The sequence below is a fragment of the Balaenoptera borealis genome (assembly GCF_965194805.1).
Source record: "Balaenoptera borealis genome assembly, chromosome: 18".
Lineage (NCBI taxonomy): Eukaryota > Metazoa > Chordata > Mammalia > Artiodactyla > Balaenopteridae > Balaenoptera > Balaenoptera borealis.
The window spans coordinates 1473485-1501096 of record NC_138877.1 but is presented as its reverse complement, the minus strand read 5'-3'; the positions used below and the strand labels follow the sequence as shown (position 1 = coordinate 1501096).

Below are 27612 nucleotides of genomic sequence, written 5' to 3'. Positions count from 1 at the left end.
TGTGTCTATCCCTTGTGTTTCAGAGGTGCACCTGCAAAAAAGGCTACTCTTGTTCCTCAAGGGGAGTCAAGTGAATCCTTCCAAAAATTTTGTAGTACATCTTCGTCTCCCTATGAAGATAACCAGAATCTTCGAAAAAGAGTTCTGAATAAATCAAGATGTACAGTCTGCAGTAAACTAACAGAGGTCTGTGATTTTATATCCTAAGTTATTATCTAGGTTAACAGCGATAATTTTAACTTTTAGGTGCTATTATATGTTCTGCCATCGGCCTAATGGATGAGTCTTGAATCGACTCAGTGAAGTTGAAGGGAAGAATAAGCATATGTTAGAATTGTCTCATAACAAATGTCCCATCCCATAGTATGGGGGGTAATCATCCATTTCTGTGGAACTGAATGTACTCATAAAGAGAGCAATAGTTTTATGGTGGATTTCGTTCTTATTAGCCACACTAAATGAAAATGTAGGTTCAGGACATGAAGGAAACAGCCAGTCCTACAAGAACGCGTAGAACAGGTGGAGTGAAAGTATGGAGGTCACTTCACATTTCTTCGGCGGTACTGCCATCTTCCCAGGCATCCAGGGAGTCACCGCTTAACATGGTCCTCGGTGACTGAATTCGGTCTGGATTACCCTGAAGCCGTGTAAATCCCAGACACAATTTTCTCTCAGCTCCCGTAGAGCTGAGCAAAGCAAGAACTTAGGTATACACAGACTCCATCCTGAATGTGGGTGATACTGGTTCCCTTCGCCCACCCCCTACCCCAGTTTTCTAGGGCAGTGAAGTTTATAATACCTACAAATTACCAATCCACTTATTTTTAAGCAGGTCATATCAAAACCTGCTAACCAATTCATTTCCTGTAATTTTTTTTTAATAAATTTATTTTTTTAATTTGTTTCTGGCTGTGTTGGGTCTTCGTTGCTGCACGCAGGCTTTCTCTAGTTGTGGCAAGTGGGGGCTACTCTTCGTTGCGGTGCACAGGCTTCTCATTGTGGTGGCTTCTCTTGTTGCAGAGCAGGGGCTCTAGGCACGAGGGTGTCAGTAATTGCAGCACGCGGGCTCAGTAGTTGTGGCCCGCAGGCTCTGGAGTGCAAGCTCAATAGTTGTGGTGCAAGGTCTCAGTTGCTCCACAGCATGTGGGATCTTCCCGGACCAGGGCTCGAACCCATGTCCCCTGCATTGGCAGGCGGATTCTCAACCACTGCACCACCAGGGAAGCCCCTGTAATTAAATGTCTGATTTTGTTGCTTTTTGTTCTGTGAATCTTATTTTTCCTTTTATAAGATCAAAGCACGATTTTACAAAGAAATCAAAGATGAAAATGAAAGAATAGTGAAATGTGCTTTTTTTAAGTCTTTTACCTGAATGTTTCTTCCACTGAGAAATTACTAAAGGTTCTTTATTTCTGTTGAAAAAACTAGGTATCTCATTTATGGTGCTAATCCAGTTCATTTATTTAATAAATTGGTTTTTGTTTTTAGATTCGGCATGAAGTCAGCGTTAACAATGTAACACATAAGCTGTGCAGTAACCAGTGCTTTAACAAGTACAGGTTGGCCAATGGTCTAGTGATGAATTGCTGTGAGCAGTGTGGGGAGTACCTGCCCAGCAAAGGTGCTGGAAACAATCTCCTAGTCATTGAAGGTCAGCAGATGAGATTTTGCTGCCAAAGTTGTGCTAACGAATATAAACAGGTAATTCTTTTTTAATGAGTTTTTTTTTTTAAAGATTTATTGATTGATTGATTGATTGATTACTATGTTGGGTCTTCGTTTCTGTGCGAGGGCTTTCTCTAGTTGTGGCAAGTGGGGGCCACTCTTCATTGCGGTGCGTGGGCCTCTTTTGTTGCAGAGCACAGGCTCCAGACGCGCAGGCTCAGTAATTGTGGCTCACGGGCCCAGTTGCTCAGCAGCATGTGGGATCCTCCCAGACCAGGGCTCGAACCCGTGTCCCCTGCACCGGCAGGCAGATTCTCAACCACTGCGCCACCAGGGAAGCCCTCATTGTGGTTTTAATTTCCTGATAACTACTGTTCCTTTCTCATCACTCATATATCTTCTTTTGTAAAGTATCTATTCAAGTTTTAGCTCACTTTTTTTATTGGATTGTCTTTCTATTATTGAGTTGTAGGAATTGTTTATATATATTCTGGATACATATCTTTTGTAAAATAAATGTATTTGGAAGATTTTTCTCCTGGACAGTGTTTTGTATTTTCGTTTTCCTAATGTTGTTTTTGAAAAGCCCAAGTTTTAAATTTTGATAAAGTCCAATTTACTATTTGCCTTTCTGATTAGTACTTTTTGTGTCTTGTTTAGGGGCTCTGCCTACCAAGGTTATGAAGATATTTACTTATGTTGTTTTCTATAAGCTTTTTAGTTTTAGATTTTATGTTTACATCTGTGATCCATCTCAAGTTAATTTTGTGTATGGTGTGAGGTAGGGATTAAGGAAGTATCATCTTCCTGATTTCAAGACATTAAAAACCTCAAAACATCGCATCATACACCGTAAATTTGTACAGTTTTTCTTTATCAGTTATACTTCAGTAAACCTGGGAAAAAAGACATTAAAAAGCCATAGTAATCAAGGTGTTATGGTATTGGCATATAAAGATAAACAAATAGATCAATAGAATAGGCAGGCCAGAAACAGAACCACACAAATATAGTCAGCTGATTTTAGAAGAAAGTACAAAATCATTTGGATGGGAAAAGCAAGATTTTTTCAGCAGATGGTGCTGGGACAATTATTTTTTTTTGGTATGGACATAAATAAGCCAGACCTCAGATTATCCCACACAAAAATTAAATTAAAAAAAATTAATTTAACATGGATCCTCAATGTAAAACCAGGAATTTTCTTAACCCCATTTCACTGGATGAGAGTTTAAATGGTTAGTTAGCTTTTAGGGAAAAGTAACTCAGAAGTGCGAGGCTTATTGCACAGTAGGGGAAATAGTGGGGATACCCATAGTTGATTTTTTAGTTTTTGCAAGGAAGGCTTATTTATGTTATCTTTATTATCTTTGTATATATTATGCTTCATATTTAACAAAGCCTTTGGGTGCAGCTTATAGAAGATTGCAGTAACGTTATCTTTTCAAAAGACTACATGTCAAAAATACCTTTTGCTTGAGGGCAGACAGCAGAAGCAAGAAGAACTACAATTCTGCAGCCTCTGGAAGGAAAGCCACATTCACAGAAAGATAAACAACATGAAAAGGCAGAGGACTTTGTACCAGATGAAGGAACAAGATAAAACCCCAGAAAAACAACTAAATGAAGTGGAGATAGCAACCTTCCAGAAAAAGAATTCAGAATAATGATAGTGAAGATGATCCAGGACCTCAGAAAAAGAAGGGAGGCAAAGATTGAGAAGATGCAAGAAATACTTAACAAAGACCTAGAAGCATTAAAGAACAAACACCTAGAAGAATTAAAGAACAACAAACAGAGATGAACAATACAATAACTGAAATGAAAAATACACTAGAAGGAATCGGTAGCAGAATAACTGAGGCAGAAGAATGGGTAGGTGACCTGGAAGACAGAATGGTGGAATTCACTGCTGTGGAACAGAATAAAGAAAAAAGAATGTAAAGAAATGAAGGCAGGGCTTCCCTGGTGGCGCAGCGGTTGAGAATCTGCCTGCCAATGCAGGGCACATGGGTTCGAGCCCTGGTCTGGGAAGATCCCACATGCCGCAGAGCAGCTAGGCCCGTGAGCCACAACTACTGAGCCTGCGCGTCGGGAGCCTGTGCTCTGCAACGGGAGAGGCCGCGATAGAGGCCCGCGCACCGCGATGAAGAGTGGCCTCCGCTTGCCACAACTAGAGAAAGCCCTCGCACAGAAACGAAGACCCAACACAGCCAAAAATAAATAAATAAATAAATAAATAAAAAAGAAATGAAGGCAGCCTAAGAGACCTCTGGGTCAACATTCAACGCAACAACATTCGCATTATAGGGGGGTCCCAGAAGGAGAAGAGAGAGAGGAAGAACCCGAGAAGATATTTGAAGAGATTATAGTCAAAAACTTCCCTAATATGGGAAAGGAAATAGCCACCCAAGTCCAGGAAGCGCAGAGAGTCCCAGGCAGGATAAACCCAAGGAGAAACACGCCGAGACACATAGTAATCAAACTGACAAAAATTAAAGACAAAGAAAAATTATTGACAGCAACAAGGGAAAAACGACAAATAACATACAAGGGAACTCCCATAAGGTTAACAGCTGATTTCTCAGCAGAAACTCTACAAGCCAGAAGGGAGTGGCATGATACGTTTAAAGTGATGAAAGGGAAGAACCTACAACCAAGATTACTCTACCCGGCAAGGATCTCATTTAGATTTGATGGAGAAATCAAAAGCTTTACAGACAAGCAAAAGCTAAGAGAATTCAGCACCATCAAACCAGCTCTACAGCAAATGCCAAAGGAACTTCTCTAAGTGGGAAATACAGGAGAAGAAAAGGACCTACAAAAACAAACCCATAACAATTAAGAAAATGGTCATAGGAACATCCATATTGATGATTACCTTAAACGTGAATGGGTTAAATGCTCCAACCAAAAGACACAGGCTCACTGAATGGTTACAAAAACAAGACCCATATATATACTGTCTACAAGAGACCCACTTCAGACCTAGGGACACATACAGACTGAAAGTGAGGAGATGGAAAAAGATACTCCATGCAAATGGAAATCAAAAAAAGCTGGAGTAGCAATACTCATATCAGATAAAATAGACTTTAAAATAAAGAATGTTACAAGAGACAAGGAAGGACACTACATAATGATCAAGGGATCAATCCAAACAGAATTTATAACAATTATAAATATATATGCACCCAACATAGGAGCACCTCAATACATAAGGCAACTGCTAACAGCTATAAAAGAGGAAATCGACAGTAACACAATAATAGTGGGGGGCTTTAACACCTCACTTACACCAATGGACAGATCATCCAGACAGAAAATTAATAAGGAAACACAAGCTTTAAATGACACAGTAGACCAGATAGATTTAATTGATATTTATAGGACATTCCAACCAAAAACAGCAGATTACACTTTCTTCTCAAGTGCACACAGAATGTTCTCCAGGATAGATCACACCTTGGGTCACAAATCAAGCCTTGCTAAATTTAAGAAAATTGAAATCACATCAAGCATCTTTTCCGACGGCAGCGCTATGAGATTAGAAATCAATTACAGGGATAAAAACGTAAAAAACAAACACATTGGAGGCTAAACGATATGTTTCTAAATAACCAAGAGATCACTAAAGAAATCAAAGAGGAAATAAAAAAAATACCTAGAGACAAATTACAATGAAAACACGACGATCCAAAGCCTATGGGATGCAGCAAAAGCAGTTCTAAGAGGAAAGTTTATAGCAATACAAGCCTATCTCAAGAAACAAGAAAAATCTAAAACAATCTAACCTTACACCTAAAGGAACTAGAGAAAGAAGAACAAACAAAACCCAAAATTAGTAGAAGGAAAGAAATCATAAAAGATCAGAGCAGAGGGCTTCCCTGGTGGCGCAGTGGTTGAGAATCTGCCTGCCAATGCAGGGGACACGGGTTCGAGCCCTGGTCTGGGAAGATCCCACATGCCACGGAGCAACTGGGCCCGTGAGCCACAATTACTGAGCCTGCGCGTCTGGAGCCTGTGAGCCTGTGCTCCGCAACAAGAGAGGCCGCGATGGTGAGAGGCCCGCGCACCGCGATGAGGAGTGGTCCCCACTTGCCGCAACTAGAGAAAGCCCTCGCAAAGAAACGAAGACTCAACACAGTCATAAATAAATAAATAAATAAATTTAAAAAAAAGAACGTGAATTTCTTTAAAAAAAAAAAAAAAAGATCAGAGCAGAATAAATGACATAGAAACAAAACAATAGCAAAGATCAATAAAACTAAAAGCTGGCTCTTTGAGAAGATAAACAAAATTGATAAACCTTTAGCCAGACTCATCAAGAAAAAGAGGGAGAGGACTCAAATCAATAAAATTAGAAATGAAAAAGGAGAAGTTACAACAGACACCGCAGAAATACAAAGCATCCTAAGAGATTACTACAAGTAACTCTATGTCAATAAAATGGATAACCTGGAAGAAATGGACAAATTCTTAGAAAGGTATAACCTTCCAAGACTGAACCAGGAAGAAATAGAAAATATGAACAGACCAATCACAAGTAATGAAATTGAAACTGTGATTAAAAATCTTCCAACAACCGGGCTTCCCTGGTGGCGCAGTGGTTGAGAATCTGCCTGCCAATGCAGGGGACACGGGTTCGAGCCCTGGTCTGGGAAGATCCCACATGCCACGGAGCAGCTAGGCCCGTGAGCCACAATTACTGAGCCTGCGCATCTGGAGCCTGTGCTCCGCAATAAGAGAGGCCGCGATAGTGAGAGGCCCGCGCACCGCGATGAAGAGTGGCCCCCTCTTGCCGCAACTGGAGAAAGCCCCTGCACAGAAACGAAGACCCAACACAGCCATAAATAAATAAATTAATTAATTAATTAATTTAAAAAAAATCTTCCAACAACCAAAAGTCCAGGACCAGATGGCTTCACAGGTGAATTCTTTTTTTTTTTTTTTATAATGTTGAGCATCTTTTCATGTCTTTTTTTTTTAATTAATTAATTTATTTATTTATGGCTGTTTTGGGTCTTCGTTTCTGTGCGAGGGCTTTCTCTAGTTGTGGCAAGCGGGGGCCACTCTTCATCGTGGTGCGCAGGCCTCTCACTATCGCGGCCTCTCTTGTTGCGGAGCACAGGCTCCAGAAGCGCAGGCTCAGTAATTGTGGCTCACGGGCCCAGTTGCTCCGTGGCATGTGGGATCTTCCCACACCAGGGCTCGAACCCGTGTCCCCTGCATTGGCAGGCAGATTCTCAACCACTGTGCCACCAGGGAAGCCCATCACAGGTGAATTCTATCAAACATTTAGATAAGAGCTAACACCCATCTTTCTCAAACTCTTCCAGAAAATTGCAGAGGAAGGACCACTCCCAAACTCATTCTATAAGGCCACCATCACTCTGCTACCAAGACCAGACAAAGATAACACAAAAAAAGAAAATTACAGACCAATATCACTGATGAATATAGATACAGAAATCCTCAACAAAATACTTGCAAACAGAATCCAATAACACACTAATAGGATCATACACCATGATCAAGTGGGATTTATCCCAGGGATGCAAGGATTCTTCAGTATACGCAAATCAATGTGATACAGCATATTAACAAATTGAAGAATAAAAATCGTATGATCATCTCAAAAGATGCAGAAAAGCTTTTGACGAAAGTCAACACCCATTTATGTTAAAAACTGTCCAGAAAGTGGGCATAGAGGGAACCTACCTCAACATGATAAAGGCCATATACGACAAACCCACAGCAAACATCATTCTCAATGGTGAAAAACTGGAAGCATTTCCTCTAAGATTAGGAAAAAGACAAGGATGTCCGCTCTCGCCACTGTTATTCAACATAGTTTTGGTAGTCCTAGCCATAGTAGTCAGAGAAGAAAAAGAAATAAAAGGAATACAAATCAGAAAAGAAGAAGTAGAACTGTCACTGTTTGCAGATGACATGATACTATACATAGAGAATCCTGAGGATGCCACCAGAAAACTACTAGAGCTAATCAATGAATTTGGTAAAGTTGCAGGATACAAATTTAATGCACAGAAATCTCTTGCATTCCTATACACTAACAACAAAAGATCAGAAAGAGAAATTAAGGAAACAATCCCATTCACCATTGCAACAAAAAGAATAAAATACCTAGAAATAAACCTACCTAAGGAGACAAAAGATCTGTAGGCAGAAGAGTATAAGACTCTGATGAAAGAAATTAAACATGATACAAACAGATGGAGAGATATACCATGTTCTTGGATTGGAAGAATCAATATTGTGAAAATGACTATACTCCCCAAAGCAATCTACAGATTCAATGTAATCCCTATCAAATTACCAGTGGCATTTTTTACAAAACTGTAACAAAAAATCTTAAAATTTATATGGAGACACAAAAGACCCCGAATAGCCAAAGCAGTCTTGAGGGGAAAAAAAAAACGGAGCTGGAGGAATCAGGCTGTCTGACTTCAGACTATACTACAAAGCTACAGTAATCAAGACAGTATGGTACTGGCACAAAAACAGAAATATAGATCAATGGAACAGGATAGAAAGCCCAGAGATAAATCCACACACATATGGTCACCTTATCTTTGATAAAGGAGGCAAGAATATACAATGGAGAAAAGACAACCTCTTCGATAAGTGGTGCCGGGCAAACTGGACAACTACATGTAAAAGAATGAAATTAGAACACTCCCTAACACCATACACAGAAATAAAATCAAAATGGATTAAATACCTAAATGTAAGGCCAGACACTATAAAACTCTTAGAGGAAAACATAGGAAGAATACTCTTTGACATAAATCACAGCAAGATCTTTTTTGACCCACCTCCCAGAGTAATGGAAATAAAAACAAAAATAAACAAATGGGACCTAATGAAACTTAGTTTCTTTTGCTGTGCAGAAGCTTTTATAAACAAGATGAAAAGACAGCCCTCAGAATGGGAGAAATTTTATTTGCAATATTGTGCACGAATCAATGGACAAAGGATTAATCTCCAGAATATATAAACAGCTCATGCAGCTCAATATTAAACAACCCAATCAAAAACTGGGCAGAAGACCTAAATGACATTTGTCCAGAGAAGACATACAGATGGCCAAGAGGCACATGAAAAGCTTCTCAGCATCACTGATTATTAGAGAAATGCAAATCAAAACTACAATGAGGTATCACCTCAACACCAGTTAGAATGGGCATCATCAGAAAATCTACAAACAACAGATGCTGGAGAGGGTGTGGAGAAAAGGGAACCCTCTTGCACTGTTGGTGGGAATGTAAATTGATATAGCCACTATGGAGAACAGTATGGAGGTTCCTTAAAAAACTAAAAATACCCAGCAATCCCACTACTGGGCATAAACCAGAGAAAACCATAATTCAAAGAGACACATGCACCCCAGTGTTCATTGCAGCACTATGTACAGTAGCCAGATCATGGAAGCAACCTAAATGCCCATCGACAGACGAATGGATAAAGAAGATGTGGTACCTATATGCAGTGGAATATTACTCAGCCATAAAAAGGAACGAAATTGGGTCATTTGTAGAGACGTGGATGGATCTAGAGACTGTCATACAGAGTGAAGTAAGTCAGAAAGAGAAAAACAAATATCGTATATTAACGCATATATGTGGAACCTAGAAAAATGGTACAAATGAACCAGTTTGCAGGGCAGAAATAAGAGACACAGATGTAGAGAACAAACGTATGGACACCAAGGGGCGAAAGTGGCAGGGGTGGTGGTGGTGGGATGAATTGGGAGATTGGGATTGACATATATACACTAACATGTATAAAATAGATAACTAATAAGAACCTGCTGTATAAAAAATAAATAAAATTCAGGGCTTCCCTGGTGGCGCGGTGGTTGAGAATCTGCCTGCAAACGCAGGGGACACGGGTTCGAGCCCTGGTCTGGGAAGATCCCACATGCCGTGGAGCAACTAGGCCTGTGAGCCACAACTATTGAGCCTGCGCATCTGGAGCCTGTGCTCCGCAACAAGAGAGGCCACGACAGTGAGAGGCCTGCGCACCGTGATGAAGAGTGGCCCCCGCTCGCCGCAACTAGAGAAAGCCCTCGCACAGAAACGAAGACCCAACGCAGCCATAAATAAATTAATTAATTTTTTAAAAAATAAATAAATAAAATTCAAAAAAAATTTATATTGATTACATGTTGAATGACAATATTTTGGGTATAAAAGGTTAAATTAAAAAATGCTCTCTGGTAATAAATAACTATCTTAGGTCATCATATTTGTACGTGGGTGTGTATGTGTTTGTGGATGGTTGACCTGTACCTGCTTAGGCTCTGTGCTGTTGCTCAGTTAAGAACAATGAGTTCATAAACTTCAGACAGATACACTGCTTACCCTCTGAAGAACGTAAGGATGGCTCATAGCTTATCAGTCTTTACTTTCTAAACGAACACCAGAGGGAGGTGCAAATGGGAAAATGAACATAGTCAAAACAGGCAGCAGCCACATATTCAGAATTGCTGGAATAACTATCCTGCCTGCCACTCTGATCCCCCCCAAAAGTGTCTTTGTCTCTTCTACCATGTATGTGTCAGTCACGCACATAGCTCATAAGCAGTTGGCAAGTACAGGAATGATATTTCTGTTTAATACAGAAGTTTTGTAAAGGTGCTTTCCCCCTACCACGTTAGTGTTTATAAGTGGTTAGTGGCAGGCCTTCACGATAGAAAGCCTTGGTGATATATGAGGACCTTAAGGAAAAACTGAAATCTTGCAGTTAGTGGCTTATCTCAGAATAGCATGCACAGTCATCAGTGTAAAGATGGAATCTGGGTCTTGGCCACTGACCTAATGGGGGGTGATTTTGTCCCCCTGGGGACATTTGTCAAGGTCTTCCAACATTTTTTTTTTATCACAACTGGGAGAGTGCTCCTGGCATCACTGAGTGGGGGCCAGACAGGCCTTCACAACAAAGCCAAGTATCAGTGGTGCCAGAGTTGAAAAAGGATGAGTAGGCAGCTGGAGGGTGAGTGTGTGTGATAGGCACAGTGAGAAGGAGAACTAAATTTGCATCTTCCTCATTGAGAAGTCAATAGTGATGCCTAAAACTGGGAGGAAAATCAGTAAAAGCAATACAAACATGTTATTTTGATATTTGGAAGTGAACACGAAAAGAATCAGCTAAAAATGTTGAAAGTAGTTAACTTCTGGGAAAGGGGTGTTAATTAGTTTAATTTGTTTTAATTAGCCAGGTATAATTAGTTGATGTTCTTTATTAAGTGTATATTCAATTTCAAATAAATAAAACCTTTGAAATATGTTAAAGATACTGAATTTCAGAGAAGTGTCTTACCCAAAGTCACACAGCTAGATTTGACCTCACACTTGAAACCTTAATTAACATGGGGAACTAAGATCCCGCAAGCCACGTGGTGTGGCCAAAAAAATGTATATAGTATATATGCTCTAGTGCATCTGATACCAACATTTAATTATACGTAGGCCATGAGTTCCCTGAGGCTAGGATCTACATTGGATTCAATTTAGTGATCTCCAGAATGATGAGTCTTAGATGTGCGGGGAATTATAACAACTTGACTGCCTACTCACTGCTGAGAAACTCAGGAAGGAAAGAAAGAAGCCCAAGGCTTGGGTTTGGTAATGTTAAAAAAAAAAATAACACTAACAGTCCTTGGCGTTCTGTTTCTTCTTAAATATGCTTTTCTGGTATAGTCTTATCCAATCCCATAGTTTCAATTAATACATATTTTGATGACTTCCAGAATATAGATCTTATTCCTTCAGTTTCACACTAGTACATCCATCTAATTTCCATGTGAATGTTCCACAGATATCTCAAACTCTGTGTCTAAAACTGAAACTCCAAACCTGCTTTCCTTCTTTGTTTCCCAAATCAGTAAACAGCCCCATCCGGTCAGAAACTTCCCCCATCCCGGCAGAAACTTCTGGTTATATTTGCTCCTCTGTCTTTGTCCCCAGAGCCGCTCAGTTACCAGCTAACCCAGATTCTATTCCCTACCCTCTCCCGGTGCTGTCTCCAGCACCACACCCTCGATGTGCCCGCCATCCCCTCTTGCCCAAACTGCCCCCACAGCCTCCTGGTCTCTCTGTACGCTGGCCTTCCTGAGCACCGGAGACGCTGTGCCATCAGAGCAGTCTTTCTAGAGCACAGACCTGATCGTGTCACTCCTGCTCCTCTTCGCTCAGCGCTGTGTCTGCGTTCGGGACTGAATCAGAACAATGCTCTTAGTTCCTTGAGCTCCGTTGTATACCGTGGTCAAGTTGTACCCTGTACTAAAATGTTACAGCTAGCAGGATGCCCTTCACAGTGTATGCACCTGTGTTATTTTGACTGTGTTTTTGCATTTTTGTTTTACTGACTCCAGAAGAGCTAATGTGTCTTTTCATGGGATGGAGTCATACACTGTGTGGCACCTTGTGACGGACTTTCACATGTCATACTGTTTTCAAGGTGCATCCAAGTCATAGCATATATCTTTACTGCACTTAACTTTTATTCCCAAATAATCCATTGTATGGATAATACCACATTGTTATTTCTCCTTTTTGGCTACTGTGACTAGTGTTGCTGTGAACACTTTGTGCAAGTCTTTGTGCGGACATATGTCTTCATTTTTGCATTGTTGTTAACTTTGAGGAGTTGCCCCTGTGTTCCCCGGCAGCAGCACCATTTTACGTTGCCACCAGCGCCTGAGGAGGTTCCGGTGTTTCCACACGTCTGGTAATGCTTGTCATCATCTCTCTTTTCATTGTAGCCATCCTAGTGGGTGTGAACGGGTATGTGGTGGTATTGATTTGTAGTTCTTTGATGATTAATGATAAGCATCTTTTTCATGTGCTTATTGGGCATTTGTATATACATTAATTTTTTTCAGTGTTAATAATTTAAAATTGTAATCTATTTTTCCTCAGATGATGGAAACAAACTCAAAAAAAGTGCTAGCATCAGAAAACAGGAAAAGGAATGCTGTTAGAGAAGAAAATGAAAGAGAATTGTATGGGTCATTGAATATACTTTTGGAAAAAATAGAAAGAATACCAGTGAAAAAGGAAAAGACTTCAGAACTACAAGTTTCAGCAGAATGTAGCCAAGATACATCATTGGTCCAACAGGATGTGAATTTACCTCCTTCTGTGTCAACCATAGCTGATAAATTTCAAGAGCAACTGGAAGAGAAACAATCAGAAGACTCCATTATACCAGCTGTGCTTTCTGCAGATCCAGGTACATGGCCCCGAGTTTTGAGTATTAAAGAAAGGGACACTCTAGTTGAAAATGATCCACCTCAAGTGAGAAATTTTAATTTTCCAAAGGACAGTACTGGGAGGAAGTTTTCAGAAACTTACTATACAAGAATTCTTCCAAATGGTGAAAAAACCACTAGATCCTGGTTACTTTATTCGATCTCGAAAGATTCTGTGTTTTGTCTGTATTGCAGACTCTTTGGGGAAGGAAAAAATCAACTAAAGAATGAGAATGGGTGCAAAGATTGGCAGCATTTATCCCATATTCTTAGCAAACATGAGGAGAGTGAAATGCACATCAACAATAGTGTTAAATATTCAAAATTAAAATCTGATTTGAACAAAAGTAAAACTGTGGAACATAGATTACAGGAGAAAGTGGGAAAGGAGGGTGTGAAGCTGTTGTACACCTTAGACCCGATCTGACATGATGAGGTCACACACTTACTCAGACCTGTACCCTGACAGTCAGGTGCCTCGTGCTGAGGCTCCCAGACGGAGTGATTCATCAGCTCATTAGCAGTAAGTATCATAGCAAGTAGCTAGTAAAGATGGTTTCTGCTCCAGCTTCTAAAGCTAATTGGATTTGTAGTGATTAATGCCGATTTCAGTGAAGGCAATTGTTGATCTTTTCAGTTTTTCAATTCACACCTTTTAAAATGGGCACTTCAGGACTGACATTTGACTGGTGTGGCTAATACTCTGAAAGAAGGAGGGAAAGACTTGAATTTATCAGTACCAGTCGAACAAGGTACTTATGTGAACAAGCATTGTTACTCAGAAACAGAACGGGGATCTGAAACTGCAGCTTTTTGCTATTAAACCAAATACTTATGGTTTATTTCATTTGGGCAAAATGTTATTTTATTATTTGAGCAAAGCAGCATCATTTGTTATGTTAAATAGATTAAAGTGGTGAATTTGTGTTTTATTGGTTTTGTTTTGTTTTAACTTAATTTGTAAATGTTTTAGCTTTTATTGTCATGTAAAAACTATAAGCATAAAGAGTGTATACCTATTTTTATGTTGGTACAAATATAAGAAATATTAAAATAAAAATATAGTAAGTTAACCTTTTTGTGTTGTGGCATTTTTTTCTTTTCATCTAAAGGAAAAATACACTTAAGAAAATCAAGGGTGTCAGTTTTTTCAAGTGGTTAATCAGTGTTCCCTTCACCTTGTATTTACTAATTCTCCCTTTGTTTCTTGTTTCTGACAGCAGTTCTGTTGTGTATCCCATCCTTACATACACTTGTCTCAAGGCTTTTCCTGTGAGCGGTGCCTGAGCAGATCAAGATGTGTCCTTGGTGGGGCCAACACGGGAGCGCTTGCAGACTCTAGGGGAGGCCAGCGCAGAAAAGTGTTTGGGGAATAACCAGGAAGATCATTCTCATTAGTTTATAACCGTTTTGTTTTCTGACAGCTGGACCATTTCAGTCTTTCATATTTGGGCCTGAATGGGGCTCCGGGGTGTTTCCAAAATCCAGCCTCCTCCACAGGCCTGCGGGGATACTCCGAGCCTATCCAGTTCTGAAGTCCCTCTGCAAATGGTTTGTGTGCCCATTATTTCATGAACACTTACCTGTTAATCAAATGACAGATTTGTCATGTGATTGTCTTAGATAGACGCTTGGGTATCTGAGCAAACTAATGAAATCAACCAGTGGCCACTTTATCCATTGAGAAAACAAAATTAGATCCTCAACTTTTAACTTCTTTCATTTCTTCAGCATACTGCAGGCACACCTATGAGGCACGTGGTAATGAGTTAAATGTGAAAAATTCAAAAGATGTAGGTGCTGGGTTTATCCGTGTTCACTGTAAATTTCTTCCAACTTTTTGATGTGTATGAAATTTTTCATAATGAGATATTGAAGAAAAAGTCAACTGTAAATTCAGAAGATGATAAAAGTAAATCTCTCTAGCCTGGTGAATCATTTAGTTTCTTTTTCCTTATCTAGCTCTTTTTTTCACATTGTAAAATTAGTATGGACTCACCTTAAAGAAGGAAGAAAGAAAACAGTAAATGAAAGTCCTGCTTACCGTCCCCCACTCCTCTGCTGCAGGATTTGTCACCTCTGATCTGGACATACCCAGGGTCTGTTTCCATCATTTTAATTTCACTGAGAAAAGGCATTAGAAAAAAATTATCTCCTACTACAAATTTAATATCAAAAATTAGGAAGGGCAGTTCAGAATAACAGTCCTCAAGAAATGGCAATTTATTGGTTTTGTCATCTCACAGAGCACAACTGAATTTTTTTCATAAACCTCAGATTTTCAAAATTGCTGTCTTCAAGACTCTTACATTGGGGCTTCCCTGGTGGCGCAGTGGTTAAGAATCCACCTGCCAATGCAGGGGACACGGGTTCAACCCCTGGTCCAGGAAGATCCCACATGCTGCAGAGCAACTAAGCCTGTGCACCACAACTACTGAGCCTGCACTGTAGAGCCCGTGAGCCACAACTACTGAAGCCTGCGTGCCTATAGCCTGTGCTCCACAACAAGAGAAGACACCACAATGAGAAGCCCGCACACAGCAACAAAGAGTAGCCCCTGCTCCCTGCAACTAGAGAAAGCCCGCATGCAGCAACGAAGACCCAACGCGGCCAAAATTTATTATAAATAATTAATTTAAAAATAAAGAAAAAAGAAAAGACTCTTACCTTGAGCCATTTTCTTCCTGTGATCCTCCATCCCTCCCTTACTCAGTACTGTAGTCAGTCAAGTAAGAGTTGCTAATAGCCACTGTGTATGTATAAGTTACAGTTAGCTGTACAGGATGGAGAAGTGAATGAGTAATTGGATCAAAGAGCTCAGTCAAGTTCGGTGGAGGGAGTGATGCTGTATCATTTTAGGTCGTATCACTTCTGTTTCAAAGCTCTGAAGTTCCCCGTTGCTTTCAGTTTGAAACTCCAGCTCCTTGGCATCAGTGGTAGACCGTAGGGAAAGAGGTGGTGGATAAAGACAACGTGAAGTACAGAATTTGAGAAGTGGAGCATATCTCTCATAATGTTGAACTATAAAGTGTGACCATGTTAGGATGAAATTAAGAATTTGAGAAGTTAACTAGAGTTGAAAGAATAATCTGAGCCACATACCCAAGTCTTTGTTTTTGAGAAAGTGAGAAGTTAGTTTGGGAAAATAGTGATGTGATATTCTGGACTAGAGAAGGTTTTCAAAAGCTTATGACTGATTTTTTTTTTAAGCAGCTGAGTTGTGTTTTGTTTTTTTTTTCCTGGCCACGTCGCACAGCATGCCGGATCTTAGCTCCCCAACCAGGGATCGAACCCGTGCCCCCTGCAGTGGAAGCGTGGAGTCTTAACCACTGGACCGCCAGGGAAGTCCCAGCAGCTGAGCTTTTAAGCTTGGAGAGTAGATGGTTATGAATCACTGCCCTGGAAGTCACATTTGGAGTGAAGAGCAGTTATTCCAGTTCATGCCTACAGATAGAGCAAGGGAAACCTAAAACCCGGGAAATGCGACTAACAGCTCACTCACACGCGTGTTAAAAAGACTTTCATAAGCCACGTGCTTACAAATTAATAGAACTGTAAACCTCCAGTTTACCAAACCAAACTCGGGTCGCCCGCCCGAGGCACAGCAGTCAATCCACTGACCCGGCTTGTGGGGAAGGAAAGTAGCATTTATTTGCAAGGCACCAGCAAGGAGACCTGGCAGCTAGCCCTCGAATGCCCCGAATTCCCTGGTGGCTTCAGGGCAAGGGTTTTTAAAGACTAAAATTAGGGTAAGGGTCTTAAGTGTGTGATCAGCTCATGGTTCTTCTGATTGGTTGGGTCTTAACACACAGATTTCTGTCAGTCTGGCTCCAGTTTGCCTGGGTCTCTGACTTTGTTAAGCAGTTTCCATGCGGCAGGGCCCTGGTTTCTGTGAAATGACTGAAGGCTCTGCTCAGATTGTTACCTACATCCCTTGAGGAGGAACTGGAGGTCCTGCAACTGATTTATGGCTCAACTGTTGTTCAAGCTACTATTACTTGTTTCTGCATTTTCTCACTTCTCTAATTATTAGCTGCTTGAGTCTGCTCTTTGGAACTCAGGGAAGACCTAGGAGATCAAAGCTTTTCCTACAAACGAAAGGTGGGGAACATGGAGAGGCTTATACCCAGGAAAGCCGCACAGGGTCCTACTCAGTTTCACTATTGAAACTTACCAAGGGAGCAAAAAAGAGAAAAATAACCAATATGAAGAACCACTGGAGATCCTATGGACACTAAAAAGTAAGAAAGTATTGTGACCAACAGGTCAAAGAGTTTGACAAATTTGATGTGATAGACTAATCACTTGAGAAACAACTTACCAAATCTGTCCCAAGAAAAAATAGAAAATCTGAATGGCTTGTCTCTGTTTAAGAAGTTGACTCTGAAATTACAAGACTTATCACAAAGAAAACTGCAGGCTCAGATTCCTTCTCTGGTGAAATCTTCCCTAGGGAAGAGACAATACCCATCTTGAACATAAACTCCCAGAAAATAGAAAGAAAAGGGCACTTCACAACTTGTTTTACAAGGCCAAAAATATCCTGACAAAGATACTGAACGAATATCAAAGAAATAACAAAACCTGACAAGCATAATACAAGAAAGAAAAGTTACAGGCCATCTTCTTTCATCCATTTACTTTTTTTGGGGGGGTGGATATGCCACGTGGCTTGCGGAATCTTAGTTCCCCCACCAGGGATTGAACCCTGGCCCACGGCAGTGAGAGTGCTGAGTCCTAACCACTGGACCACCAGGGAAGTCCCCAAACTCTTATTCGCATAAGGATACCAGTCATATCAGATTGGGGCCCACCTAATGAAGGCATTTAAACTTAACTACCTCTTTAAAATATCATCTCCAAGTGCAGTCGCATTCTGCGGTCCTTGTGGTCAGGACTTTAACACGCGTGGGGTTTCGAGAGGACACACCAGCTTTCGCCTTGGCACAAGGACACTTACTATTGGGCCCCAGCAGCCTCGACCAGCTTCACCTGTAATTCCTTCCTACCCATCCCTCCAGGGACTTGGCTTTCTAAACTTCCTGTTTCCCCGAGAGGCAGACCCTGTTACGACTCCAGGTTTTGTGTAAATCGTCTCTTTACCTGGTTTGACCTTCCTCACCTCCCTTATTTTTGTTTGCATATTTATTTGCAAGCAGAACCCTGCTATGTGTTCATAATTGATAAGTTTCAGGAAACGATTTAGGTATCCTTAAATGCACAAATTCCCCTCAAGAAAGAAGGTAATTGGCAGTGCTGACAGGCTTTGGGGAGGCCCGTAGCTCTCAATCTTGGTTACATCAGGTGAGATCATCTAGGCACCATTGACAGGCGGAAGGCATGACCAAGAACCGCAGGCTTGCAGGCCAAGAGCTTCTTCCTGTATCAGTGCAGGTGTGGCCTGTGCTTTCACTCTCCGCAGATTCGTATTACATCCTTGAACTGAAAAATGACTGCATCTCTTTGTGTTCTTCCGCTAAATAGCTCCGATCAAAGTTTAAAAACTCTATGGTCCTGCCTCCTCCTCCTTCTGTGGGTGAAACTCTGCTTATCCGTAAGTCGCGGGCTTCCCTGGTGGCCCAGATTGTCACTCCCTTTGCAGAGAAGGACGTTGTCTGGTCAGGGCCTCCTAGTGCCGCCGCTGTGGGCACGTGGAGGCTTTCACAGGGCAGGGTCCCCGCCCGAGGCTCCCGCGGGGCTCTCGGGGCGAGGGCGCACCCCACCCTGGAAGCCCCGGCCCTGATCCAGCCTCTGCGCCGCCGCCCATCGCGCAGATGGGGCTCCAGGAGCCGGGCCCAGGTGCATCACCCCTCCTCCTGGTGCCTCTCCTGGGCCGCAGGGCGCGGGCACTGGCGCACAGACCGCGGGCCGAGCCCCGCCTGCGGGTGGTGGGAGCGGAGGAGGTGGGGACGCTTGGGGGGCACCTGCGGGAGCCGGGAGAGAAGACGGGGCCCGTGCCTGCGGCCTTATCGAACTGACCTTAAAACAACTCCGGGGCGTCCCTGGTGGTGCAGCGGTTAAGAATCCACCTGCCGGTGCAGGGGACATGGGTTCGAACCCTGGTCTGGGAAGATCCCACATGCCGCGGAGCAACTAAGCCCGTGCGCCACAGCTACTGAGCCTGCGCTCTGGAGTCCGCGAGCCACAACTACTGAGCCCACATGCCTAGAGCCCGTGCTCCGCAACAAGAGAAGCCACCGCAGTGAGAAGCCCGTGCGCTGCAACGAAGACCCAACGGCAGCCATAAATAAATAAATAAATCTATAAAAAATAAAAATAAAAACAACAACAAAAGCAAACCCAAAAGATCCTCCAAAACTGAAAAGCAATGAAACAAGGAGGGAGGTCAGGGGGGAACAGAAGAGAATATCCAAGAACTGTGGAAGTGTAAATGCAAGTCATGGGAACACCAGAGGAAGAAGAAAGAAAGGAACAGGAGAAATATTTGAAACAATAATGACTGAGAATTTCCCAAATTAATGTCAGATACCAAACCACAGATCCATGAAGCTCAGAGAGCTCCAAGCAGGATAAACACAAAAACAAACTACACGTGGGCATGTCGTGTTCAAACGACAGAAAATTAAAGGAAAAAATCCTGAAAGAAGCCAGAGCAAGAAAACACCTTAACAATAGAGGAACAAAGATTATAATTACATTTGACTTCTCCTCAGAAACAAGGCAAACAAGAGAGAGTGGAGTGAAATATTTAAAGTGTTGAGGAAAAAAAACACCATTGTAGAATTCTGTTCCCTGCAATCTTATCCTTCAAAAGCGAAGGAAAAATAAAGACTTTTTCAGACAAAGATAAATTGAGGGAATTTGTTGCTACTGGATCTGCTTTGTAAGAAATGTTGAAAGATGTGCTTTACAGAGAAAGAAAATAATATATGTCAGATACTCAGATTTATATAAAGAAACTAAGCACTGGAGAAGGAATGTGAATATAAAATAAAAACTTTTATTTTTCTTATTCTTAATTGATCTAACAGATAACTTTGTTCAAGATAATAATAGCAACAATATATTAAATTATACATATATATGCTTGTATATGGATGAAATGAATGACTGAAATGATACAAGGGATGGGAGGGAGGAATCAGGATTATTTTACTATTACAAATTGCACTACCTGTGAAGTTATCAATGTTATTTGAAAGTGGTCTTGGATTAGTTGTAAATAAATGTATATTGCAAACTCTAGGACAACCACTTAAAAAAGTAGAAAAATAAGTACAACTGATATGCTAAGAAGGAGAGAAAATGAAATTATAAAATGCATAGTTAAAACCACAAAAGGCAGAAAGTGTGGTCTACAAAAATAGGAACATGATACACCATAATGGAAAAGAATGAAAATGAATGTATTATATGTATAATTAAGTCACATTGCTGTACAGCAGTAATTAGCATAACATTGTGAATCAACTATACTTCAATTAAAAAATATAAATATAGGGCTTCCCTGGTGGCGCAGTGGTTGAGAATCTGCCTGCCAATGCAGGGGACACGGGTTCGAGCCCTGGTCTGGGAGGATCCCACATGCCGCGGAGCAGCTGGCCTGTGAGCCACAGTTACTGAGCCTGCGCGTCTGGAGCCTGTGCTCCGCAACAAGAGAGGCCGCGACAGTGAGAGGCCCGCGCACCGCGATGAAGAGTGGCCCCCGCTCGCCGCAACTAGAGAAAGCCCTCGCACAGAAACGAAGACCCAACACAGCCATAAATAAATTAAAAAAAAAAAAAAAAAAGACTCCATGCTGTCAATGCAGGGGACTCGGGTTCTATCCCTGGTCAGGGAACTAAGACCCCACAAGCCACGTGGTATGGCCAAAAAAAAAAAAAAAAAGTAAATGGATGATTGCAGGATACAAGGTTAATACACAAAAGTCAGTAATGTTTTTACACACCAGCAATGAACATGTGGAATTTGGAATTACAAACACAATACCACTTACATTGCCATCCAAAACAAATGAATACTTAGATATAAATGTAACAAATTATCTACAAGATCTATATGAGGAAAACTACAAATCTCTTATGAATGAAATCAAAGACTAACTAAGTAAATGGAGAGATAGTCCATGTTCATGAATAGGAAGACAATATTGTCAAGATGTCAGTTCTCCCTAACTTGATCCATAGATTCAATGGCATCCCAATCAAAATCCTAGCAAGTTATTTTGTCGATATGGACAAAAACCGATTCTTAAGTTTACGTGGAGAGGGAAAAGATTCAGAATAGTCAACACAATACTGAAGAAGAAAGTTGGAGGACTGATGCTACCTGACTACTAGACTTACCATAAAGTTACAGTAATCAAGACAGTGTGGCACTGGCAAAAGAAAAAGAGATCCATGGAACAGAATAGAGTCCAGAAATAGACCCTCATGGGTATAGATCAACTGATCTTTGACAAAGGAGCAAATGTAATACAATGGAGCAAAGATTGTCTTTTCAACAAATGGTGCTGGAATGACTGGACATCCATATGTAAAACACTGTATCTAGATACAAACCTTACATCCTTCAAAAAGTTAACTCAAAATGGACCACAGACCTAAATGTAAAATGTAGAACTATAAAATTCCTAGAAGAAAAACTGGAGAAAGTTTAGATGGCTTTTGCTTTGGTGCTGACTTCTTAGATACGCCAAAGGCACAATCCGTGAAAGAAAGAATTGATAAGCTGAACTTCGTTAAAATTAAAAGCTTCCGTTCTGTGAAAGACAATGTCACAAGAATAAAAAGACAAGCCAAGACAAGCCATAGGTTGGGGGAAAATATTTGCCAAAGACACATCTGATAAAGGACTGTTATCTAAAATTTACAAAGAACTCTTACAATTCAACAATAAGAAAACACCTGGTTAAGAAATGGGCCAACGACCTTAACAGACACTTCAGCAAAGATGTAGATGGCAAATGAGCATATGAAAAGATGCTCCATGTTGTATGTTATCAGGGAAATGCAAACTCAAATAAAAATGATATACCACTGTACCCCTGCTAGAATGGCCAAAATCTGGAACACTGACACCACCAAATGCTGGAGGATATGGAGCAAAAGGAACTCTCACTCATTGCTGATGGGAACGCAAAATGGTGCAGCCACTTAGGAAGACACTTTGGCTGTTTCTCAAAAACCAAACCCTTACCATATGATCCAGCAATCTCGCTGCTAGTATTTACCCAGAGGATGGAAATATTAAAAGTCCACACAAAAACCTGCACACAGATGTTGTTGTTGTTGTTGTTTATAATTTAATTAATTAATTTATTTTTGGCTGCATTGGGTCTTCGTTGCTGCGTGCGGGCTTTCTCTAGTTGCAGCGAGCAGGGGCTACTCTTTGTTGCAGTGCGCGGGCTTCTCATTGCGGTGGCTTCTCTTGTTGCAGAGCACGGGCTCTAGGCGCGTGGGCTTCAGTAACTGTAGCACGCAGGCTCAGCAGTTGTGGCGCACGGGCTTAGTTGCTCCGCGGCATGTGGGATCTTCCCAGACCAGGGCTCGAACCCGTGTCCCCTGCATTATCAGGTGAATTCTTAACTACTGTGTCACCAGGGAAGCCCCAGACACAGATGTTTATAGCAGCTTTATTCATAATTGCCAGACTTGAAACAACCAAGTTGTCCTTCAGTAGGTGAATGGATAAATAAACTGTTGTACATCCAGACAGTGTAATATTATTTAACATTAGAAAGAAGTGATCTATAAGATCAGGAAAAGACATAGAATACTTTAAATGCATATTATTTAGTGGAAGAAGACAGACTGAAAAGGCTACATAGAAATGTTCTGGAAAGGCAAAGCTATGGAGACAGTGAAGAAATCAGGGGTTAACAGGGGTTGGATGGGGAGAGGGATGAATAAGTGGAGAACAGAGGAGATTTAGGGCAGTGAAAATACTACGTGGGATACTACAATGCTGGATACACATCATTATACATTTTTTCAGACCCACAGAGTCTGTACAACACCAAGAGTGACCCTAATGTAAACTCTTGACTCTGGGCGATGATGACGTGTCAGTGTAGGGTCAATAAATGTAACAAATGTCCCAAGTGGTGGGGATGTTGATAGTGGGGAGACTGTGCAGGTGGAGGGCAGGGAATGCGTGGGAAATCTCTGTACCGTCCCTTTAATTTTGCAGGGAACTGAAAACAGCTCCAAAAAATAAAGTCTTAGAAAAAAGATGATATTAATAGTACATACCTTAAAAGATTGTTGTGATGATTAGTAAGTGTAAAGCAATTAGAATAATTCCCAGCACATTTTGGTTTGTAACCACTGCGAGTGGGGTGTTACTGGCATCTACTGGGTAGTAGCCAGTGATGCTGCTAAACATCTCCTCACAAAAAATGATTATTTGGTCCAAAATATCAACAGTGTTGAGGTTTAAAAAACCTGCTCCAATGCTTCTGAGGCACCCTGGTGTGGACGGTCTGACCTAGGGAATGAGTGTAGCAGAAGAGGAGAGGAGGACTTGGACCTGTGGTTCTCCAACGTTCTCAAGTGAAGATTCCCAGGAAAGACAGAGAGAGTAAGGAGTGGCCAGTGGCTGTGAGAATATCAGGGAACATCGTAGTGCAGAAGGTAGAATAGTGTTTCAAGAAGGTAGGAGGGAAGCGATCGATAATAGTACTTGTATTTATGATGCCAGATTATTTTCCAAAGACTATACTTTAATTCATTTAATAGGCACAATAACTCTGTAAAGAAGGTATTCTTCCCACATTACACATGAAAAAACTCAGGCCCAGATCTACAACATCAAATGCTGCTGAAAGATCTGTGATATGACTGCTGCATCTGGTCAAAGTGGAAGCTGTCTCCCATGGTGACATGAGAGGTTTCAGAGGCATGGAATGTGGGATAGACATCTGATCAGTGTGGCTGAAGAAGAAATCAAGGATGAGCAAATTGAGACAGAAAACAGACAACTCTTGTTTCCTTCCTTTCTTTCTTGACTAAAGAAACAGTAGCTAAAGGACAACGTGTGGTGTAGAGAAGGTTTTTTCCTTTTCTTTCCTTTTTTTTTTTTCCCAAGATGAAAGTTTTATCAACAGTTTCTTTTGCTGATGGGAATAGTTCCGTACAGATCAAGTAACTAAGCACTTGGAAGGGGATTAGGTAACTGCAGAAGCAAAGAACTTGAAACCTGCCATCCAGTGGTTTGGCCTAAGAGGGGATTTTTGACCATTCATTCATTGTAACAGGAGGGAAGGCAGCGCGTGTAGCTACATATGGAATTAGGTTGGTTGATTTGGTGCTGATAGAATGAGACAATTTCATTTACTGTGCCTTTTTTTTTGGAGAAATTAATAAATTTGACAATATCAGCTGTGAGTGAGGTGGGGAGGATCTCAGTTCCCCAACCAGGGATTGAACCCGGGGCCACGGCAATGAAAGCGTGGAGTCCTAAGCACTGGTCTGCCAGGGAAGTCCCAAGATGTACTTCTACCTTTCCAAAAACTTCTCTGTATCTCTACTTAGTCAACCCCTCCCTACCTCCCAGCTCCTGGCAACCACTGATCTGTGTTCTGTAGCTAGTTTTCCAGAACGTCATATATTCGGTATGTAGCCTTTGAGTCACATTATTGCGTCTATCAGGAGTTTATTCCTTTTTACTGCTGAATATATTCTATTATATGAATGTACCACTGTTAGTCTATTCACCAGTTGGACATTTGGGTTGTTTCCAGTTTTCGTTGATTACAAATAAAGCCCTATGAACATTTTCATGCAGGTTTTTGTGTGAACACAAGTTCTCATTTCAGTTGGATGAATAGGAGAGGGATTGCTGTTCTAAAGTAAGCATTTGTTTAAGTTCGCGAGAAACTGCTGAACGGTTTTGTAAAGTGACTGTGAATTCATTTCTTTTTAATACTCAATGAAGACCTACCACGTGCCAGGAGCTGTACTGGGCAGAACTGAGTAGTTTGGCCGACCCAGATTATGGCTTGAAGATCTTAAAATATTTGCCATCTGGCGCTTTGCAGAAAACGTTTGATGACCCTGTCCTAGGGTGTGGTCCATAGGTGTTCACGGAGTCCTTCTCTGAGGTGAATAATCAACACCACAATTATGTTATAGAATTGGATTTTTCACTAGGAAATATAATAAAAACTTGCTCTTGAAAAGGGCAGAAATGTGTTTTTACTTGTTTCAATCACTGGGAAATACCTCGTTATTCAATGCTATGTATAAAATCTGCAAGTTTTCACTTTCTGCTGTCATTGAAAACTGAGCTGGGCATCTAAGAGAATGTGGATATTTCCCGAATCACTGCGTTTTCACACACTGCTGCAACTTCCAACATCACTGTTACCTACGGAGTTAGGGATCTGCCTTCCTCTCAGCCGTGGGAAGGCTGCGAACAGGGACGCGCGCAGAGCGGTGCGCATGCGCGCGCCACCAGGGCCCCGTGGGCGCAGCAGTACGCAGGCGCGTTGGCACCGGCGCGGCTTCGGCGGAGGGGCGGGGCTTGTGCGGCGTCTCTCCTTCCCACCGCGGTTGTGGCGGCGCCATCTTGGGCGAGCGGCCGGGGCGTGAGTGCGGGCGGCGGGCTGGCAGCGTCCTCGAGCGCGTCCTTCCCGACCCCGGTTCTGTGCGCGGACATCGACACGCAGGTCGAGCTCTAGGCCGGGTCCTGGGGGGCACGCGCTGAGATGATGCTGAGAGGAAACCTGAAGCAAGTGCGCATCGAGAAGAACCCGGCGCGCCTCCGCGCTCTGGAGTCGGCGGCCGGCGAGGGCGAGCCGGCGGCCATGGCGCTCGCCCTTCCCGGCGAGCCGCCCGCGCCCGCCGTGCCCGCCGAGGACCGGCCGGCCGAGGAGGGCGGCTTCACCATCGACATCAAGAGCTTCCTCAAGCCGGGTGAGAAGACGTACACGCAGCGCTGCCGCCTCTTCGTGGGGAACCTGCCCACGGACATCACCGAGGACGACTTCAAGCGGCTGTTCGAGCGCTACGGCGAGCCCAGCGAGGTGTTCATCAACCGCGACCGCGGCTTCGGCTTCATCCGCCTGGTGAGGGGCGGCCGGGGGCGGGGCGCGGGGCCCCGGGGGCCGAGAGGTCGTCCCTCCCCTCCCCCCTCCCTCCTCCCCCCTTCCCCCTCCCTCCTCCCCCCCTTCCCCCTCCCTCCTCCCCCCTTCCCCCTCCTCCCTCCTCCCCCTCCTCCCCTCGTCCCCCCTCGTCCCCCCTCCCCTCGCCTCCCTTCCCCTCGCCTCCCCTCGCCTCGCCTCCCCTCGCTTCCCCTCCCCTTCCCTCCTCTCCCCTCGCCTCCCCTCCCCTCGCTTCCCCTCCCCTCGCTTCCCCTCCCCTTCCCTCCTCTCCCCTCTCCTCCTCTCCCCTCGCCTCCCCTCGCCTCCCCTCGCCTCCCCTCCCCTCGCTTCCCCTCGCCTCCCCTCGCTTCCCCTCGCCTCCCCTCCCCTCGCTTCCCCTCGCCTCCCCTCCCCTCGCTTCCCCTCTCCTCCCCTCAGCGCGTGCCTCGTGTGAGGGTGCTTCCCACGAGGACTTACCGCTATTTTATGTCTCGCTTATACATTGTGATACTAGAATAGCACATATTTTACCCCTTTTGAGTCTGAACCTTAATAGGTTTTCCGACATCATGCATAAACTGTGCCTCCCTAATTATCTTTAAAAGAAATTTGAGCAGTGAGTTTACACTTACAGGACAAAAGAGCTACTTTATTAGGTTTTTCTGTGTGCTTTGTGCTCGCAGTGTCGCTTATACAAAGTTAATGTAATTCGTGTTTAGATGGATTTTTTTTCCCCCAACAGAATATCTTTCTTAGAGGGAGAACGTCTTATATAAATAAGTGGGTTTTGTGTCTGTTGTCTTTCTAGTTTGATCCTCAAATTTTATGTTCATTGCAGTTTCCCGAAGCTTTCTTTTTGGAACTTAAACTTTCCAAATCGAGTTCTCTCCGTGAGTAGACAAAGGCAAAATTTTAATATGTAGAGAAAACTGATTATAATTCAGTGACACTAGTGTTAGAACATTTGAAGATCTAAATGGCTTCAAGAGAAGGGTTAGACATTTTCTTAAAATTCAAGTTTAGTAATTGGCATTTTGAACATAAAATTATAAGTATGTTTAATTATTCTTTGGACATTAGAGAAACAGCCTTTCACTTGCTAAAATTATTTTTAACGTAAATCCAAAATTTATCTTAAAGGAAGTTAGGGTTTTAGACTTCTACAATAACGTATTATAGGCAACTTTTAGTAAACTTTCCAGAAGGGTGTTATTTAACATTTTCACAATCTTTGGCCTCTGGCACCATCTTGTTCTATTTGAAGTCGACATTCTGGAGGAAGAATGGTAAGGCTGCATTTCCCTGTTTTGGAAGCCTTATACTTAAGCCAATAAACATTTCTTTTTTGATGTGGAAAAATCTTTTTCCTTGCTAATTTTAAAGCTACTAAAAATTCTTCCTCCCTCAGTGTGTCTGCACTGTCCAGTAGAATAGCCACTGGCCGTATGTGAGTGTTCAACACTTGCAATGTGGCTGTTGTGGCCGAGGAGTTGACTTTTAAATTTTATTTATTCTTAATTAATTAATTTTTTTTTGTAATTTTTTTCTCAGTTTCCCCATTTTTATTTTTTATTTTTTTTCACACTGTATTTTTATTCTTAATTTAAATAGCCACATGTGGTTT

At 42.2% G+C, this 27612-nt stretch overlaps 2 protein-coding genes and 1 long non-coding RNA gene across 21 annotated transcripts in view; 2 read left to right on the top strand and 1 right to left on the bottom strand.

Annotated features, from left to right (window-relative positions):
- The window catches only part of LOC309615394 (zinc finger MYM-type protein 5-like), a 37962-nt gene extending 19404 nt beyond the window's left edge, over positions 1-18558 (top strand). The window contains exons 6-9 of one of the 11 annotated variants that reach the window (XM_082364945.1): positions 24-186; positions 1489-1701; positions 12337-12420; positions 12612-12742. In XM_082364945.1, coding sequence (XP_082221071.1) covers positions 24-186; positions 1489-1701; positions 12337-12393 — 433 coding nt within the window. In that variant the 3' untranslated portion in view covers positions 12394-12420; positions 12612-12742. The other 10 variants (XM_082364944.1, XM_082364933.1, XM_082364940.1 and 7 more) reach the window with 10 other exon arrangements.
- LOC309615421 overlaps positions 1-27612 on the bottom strand; it is a 137233-nt gene that overhangs the window by 58177 nt on the left and 51444 nt on the right. The window lies entirely within an intron of this gene.
- PSPC1 (paraspeckle component 1) overlaps positions 25436-27612 on the top strand; it is a 96174-nt gene continuing 93997 nt past the window's right edge. For 7 of the 9 annotated variants that reach the window (XM_082364955.1, XM_082364954.1, XM_082364952.1 and 4 more), the window contains exon 1: positions 25437-25973. In XM_082364955.1, coding sequence (XP_082221081.1) covers positions 25614-25973 — 360 coding nt within the window. In that variant the 5' untranslated portion in view covers positions 25437-25613. Of the gene's footprint in view, positions 25974-27612 lie in introns of all 9 variants that reach the window. The other 2 variants (XM_082364950.1, XM_082364948.1) reach the window with 2 other exon arrangements.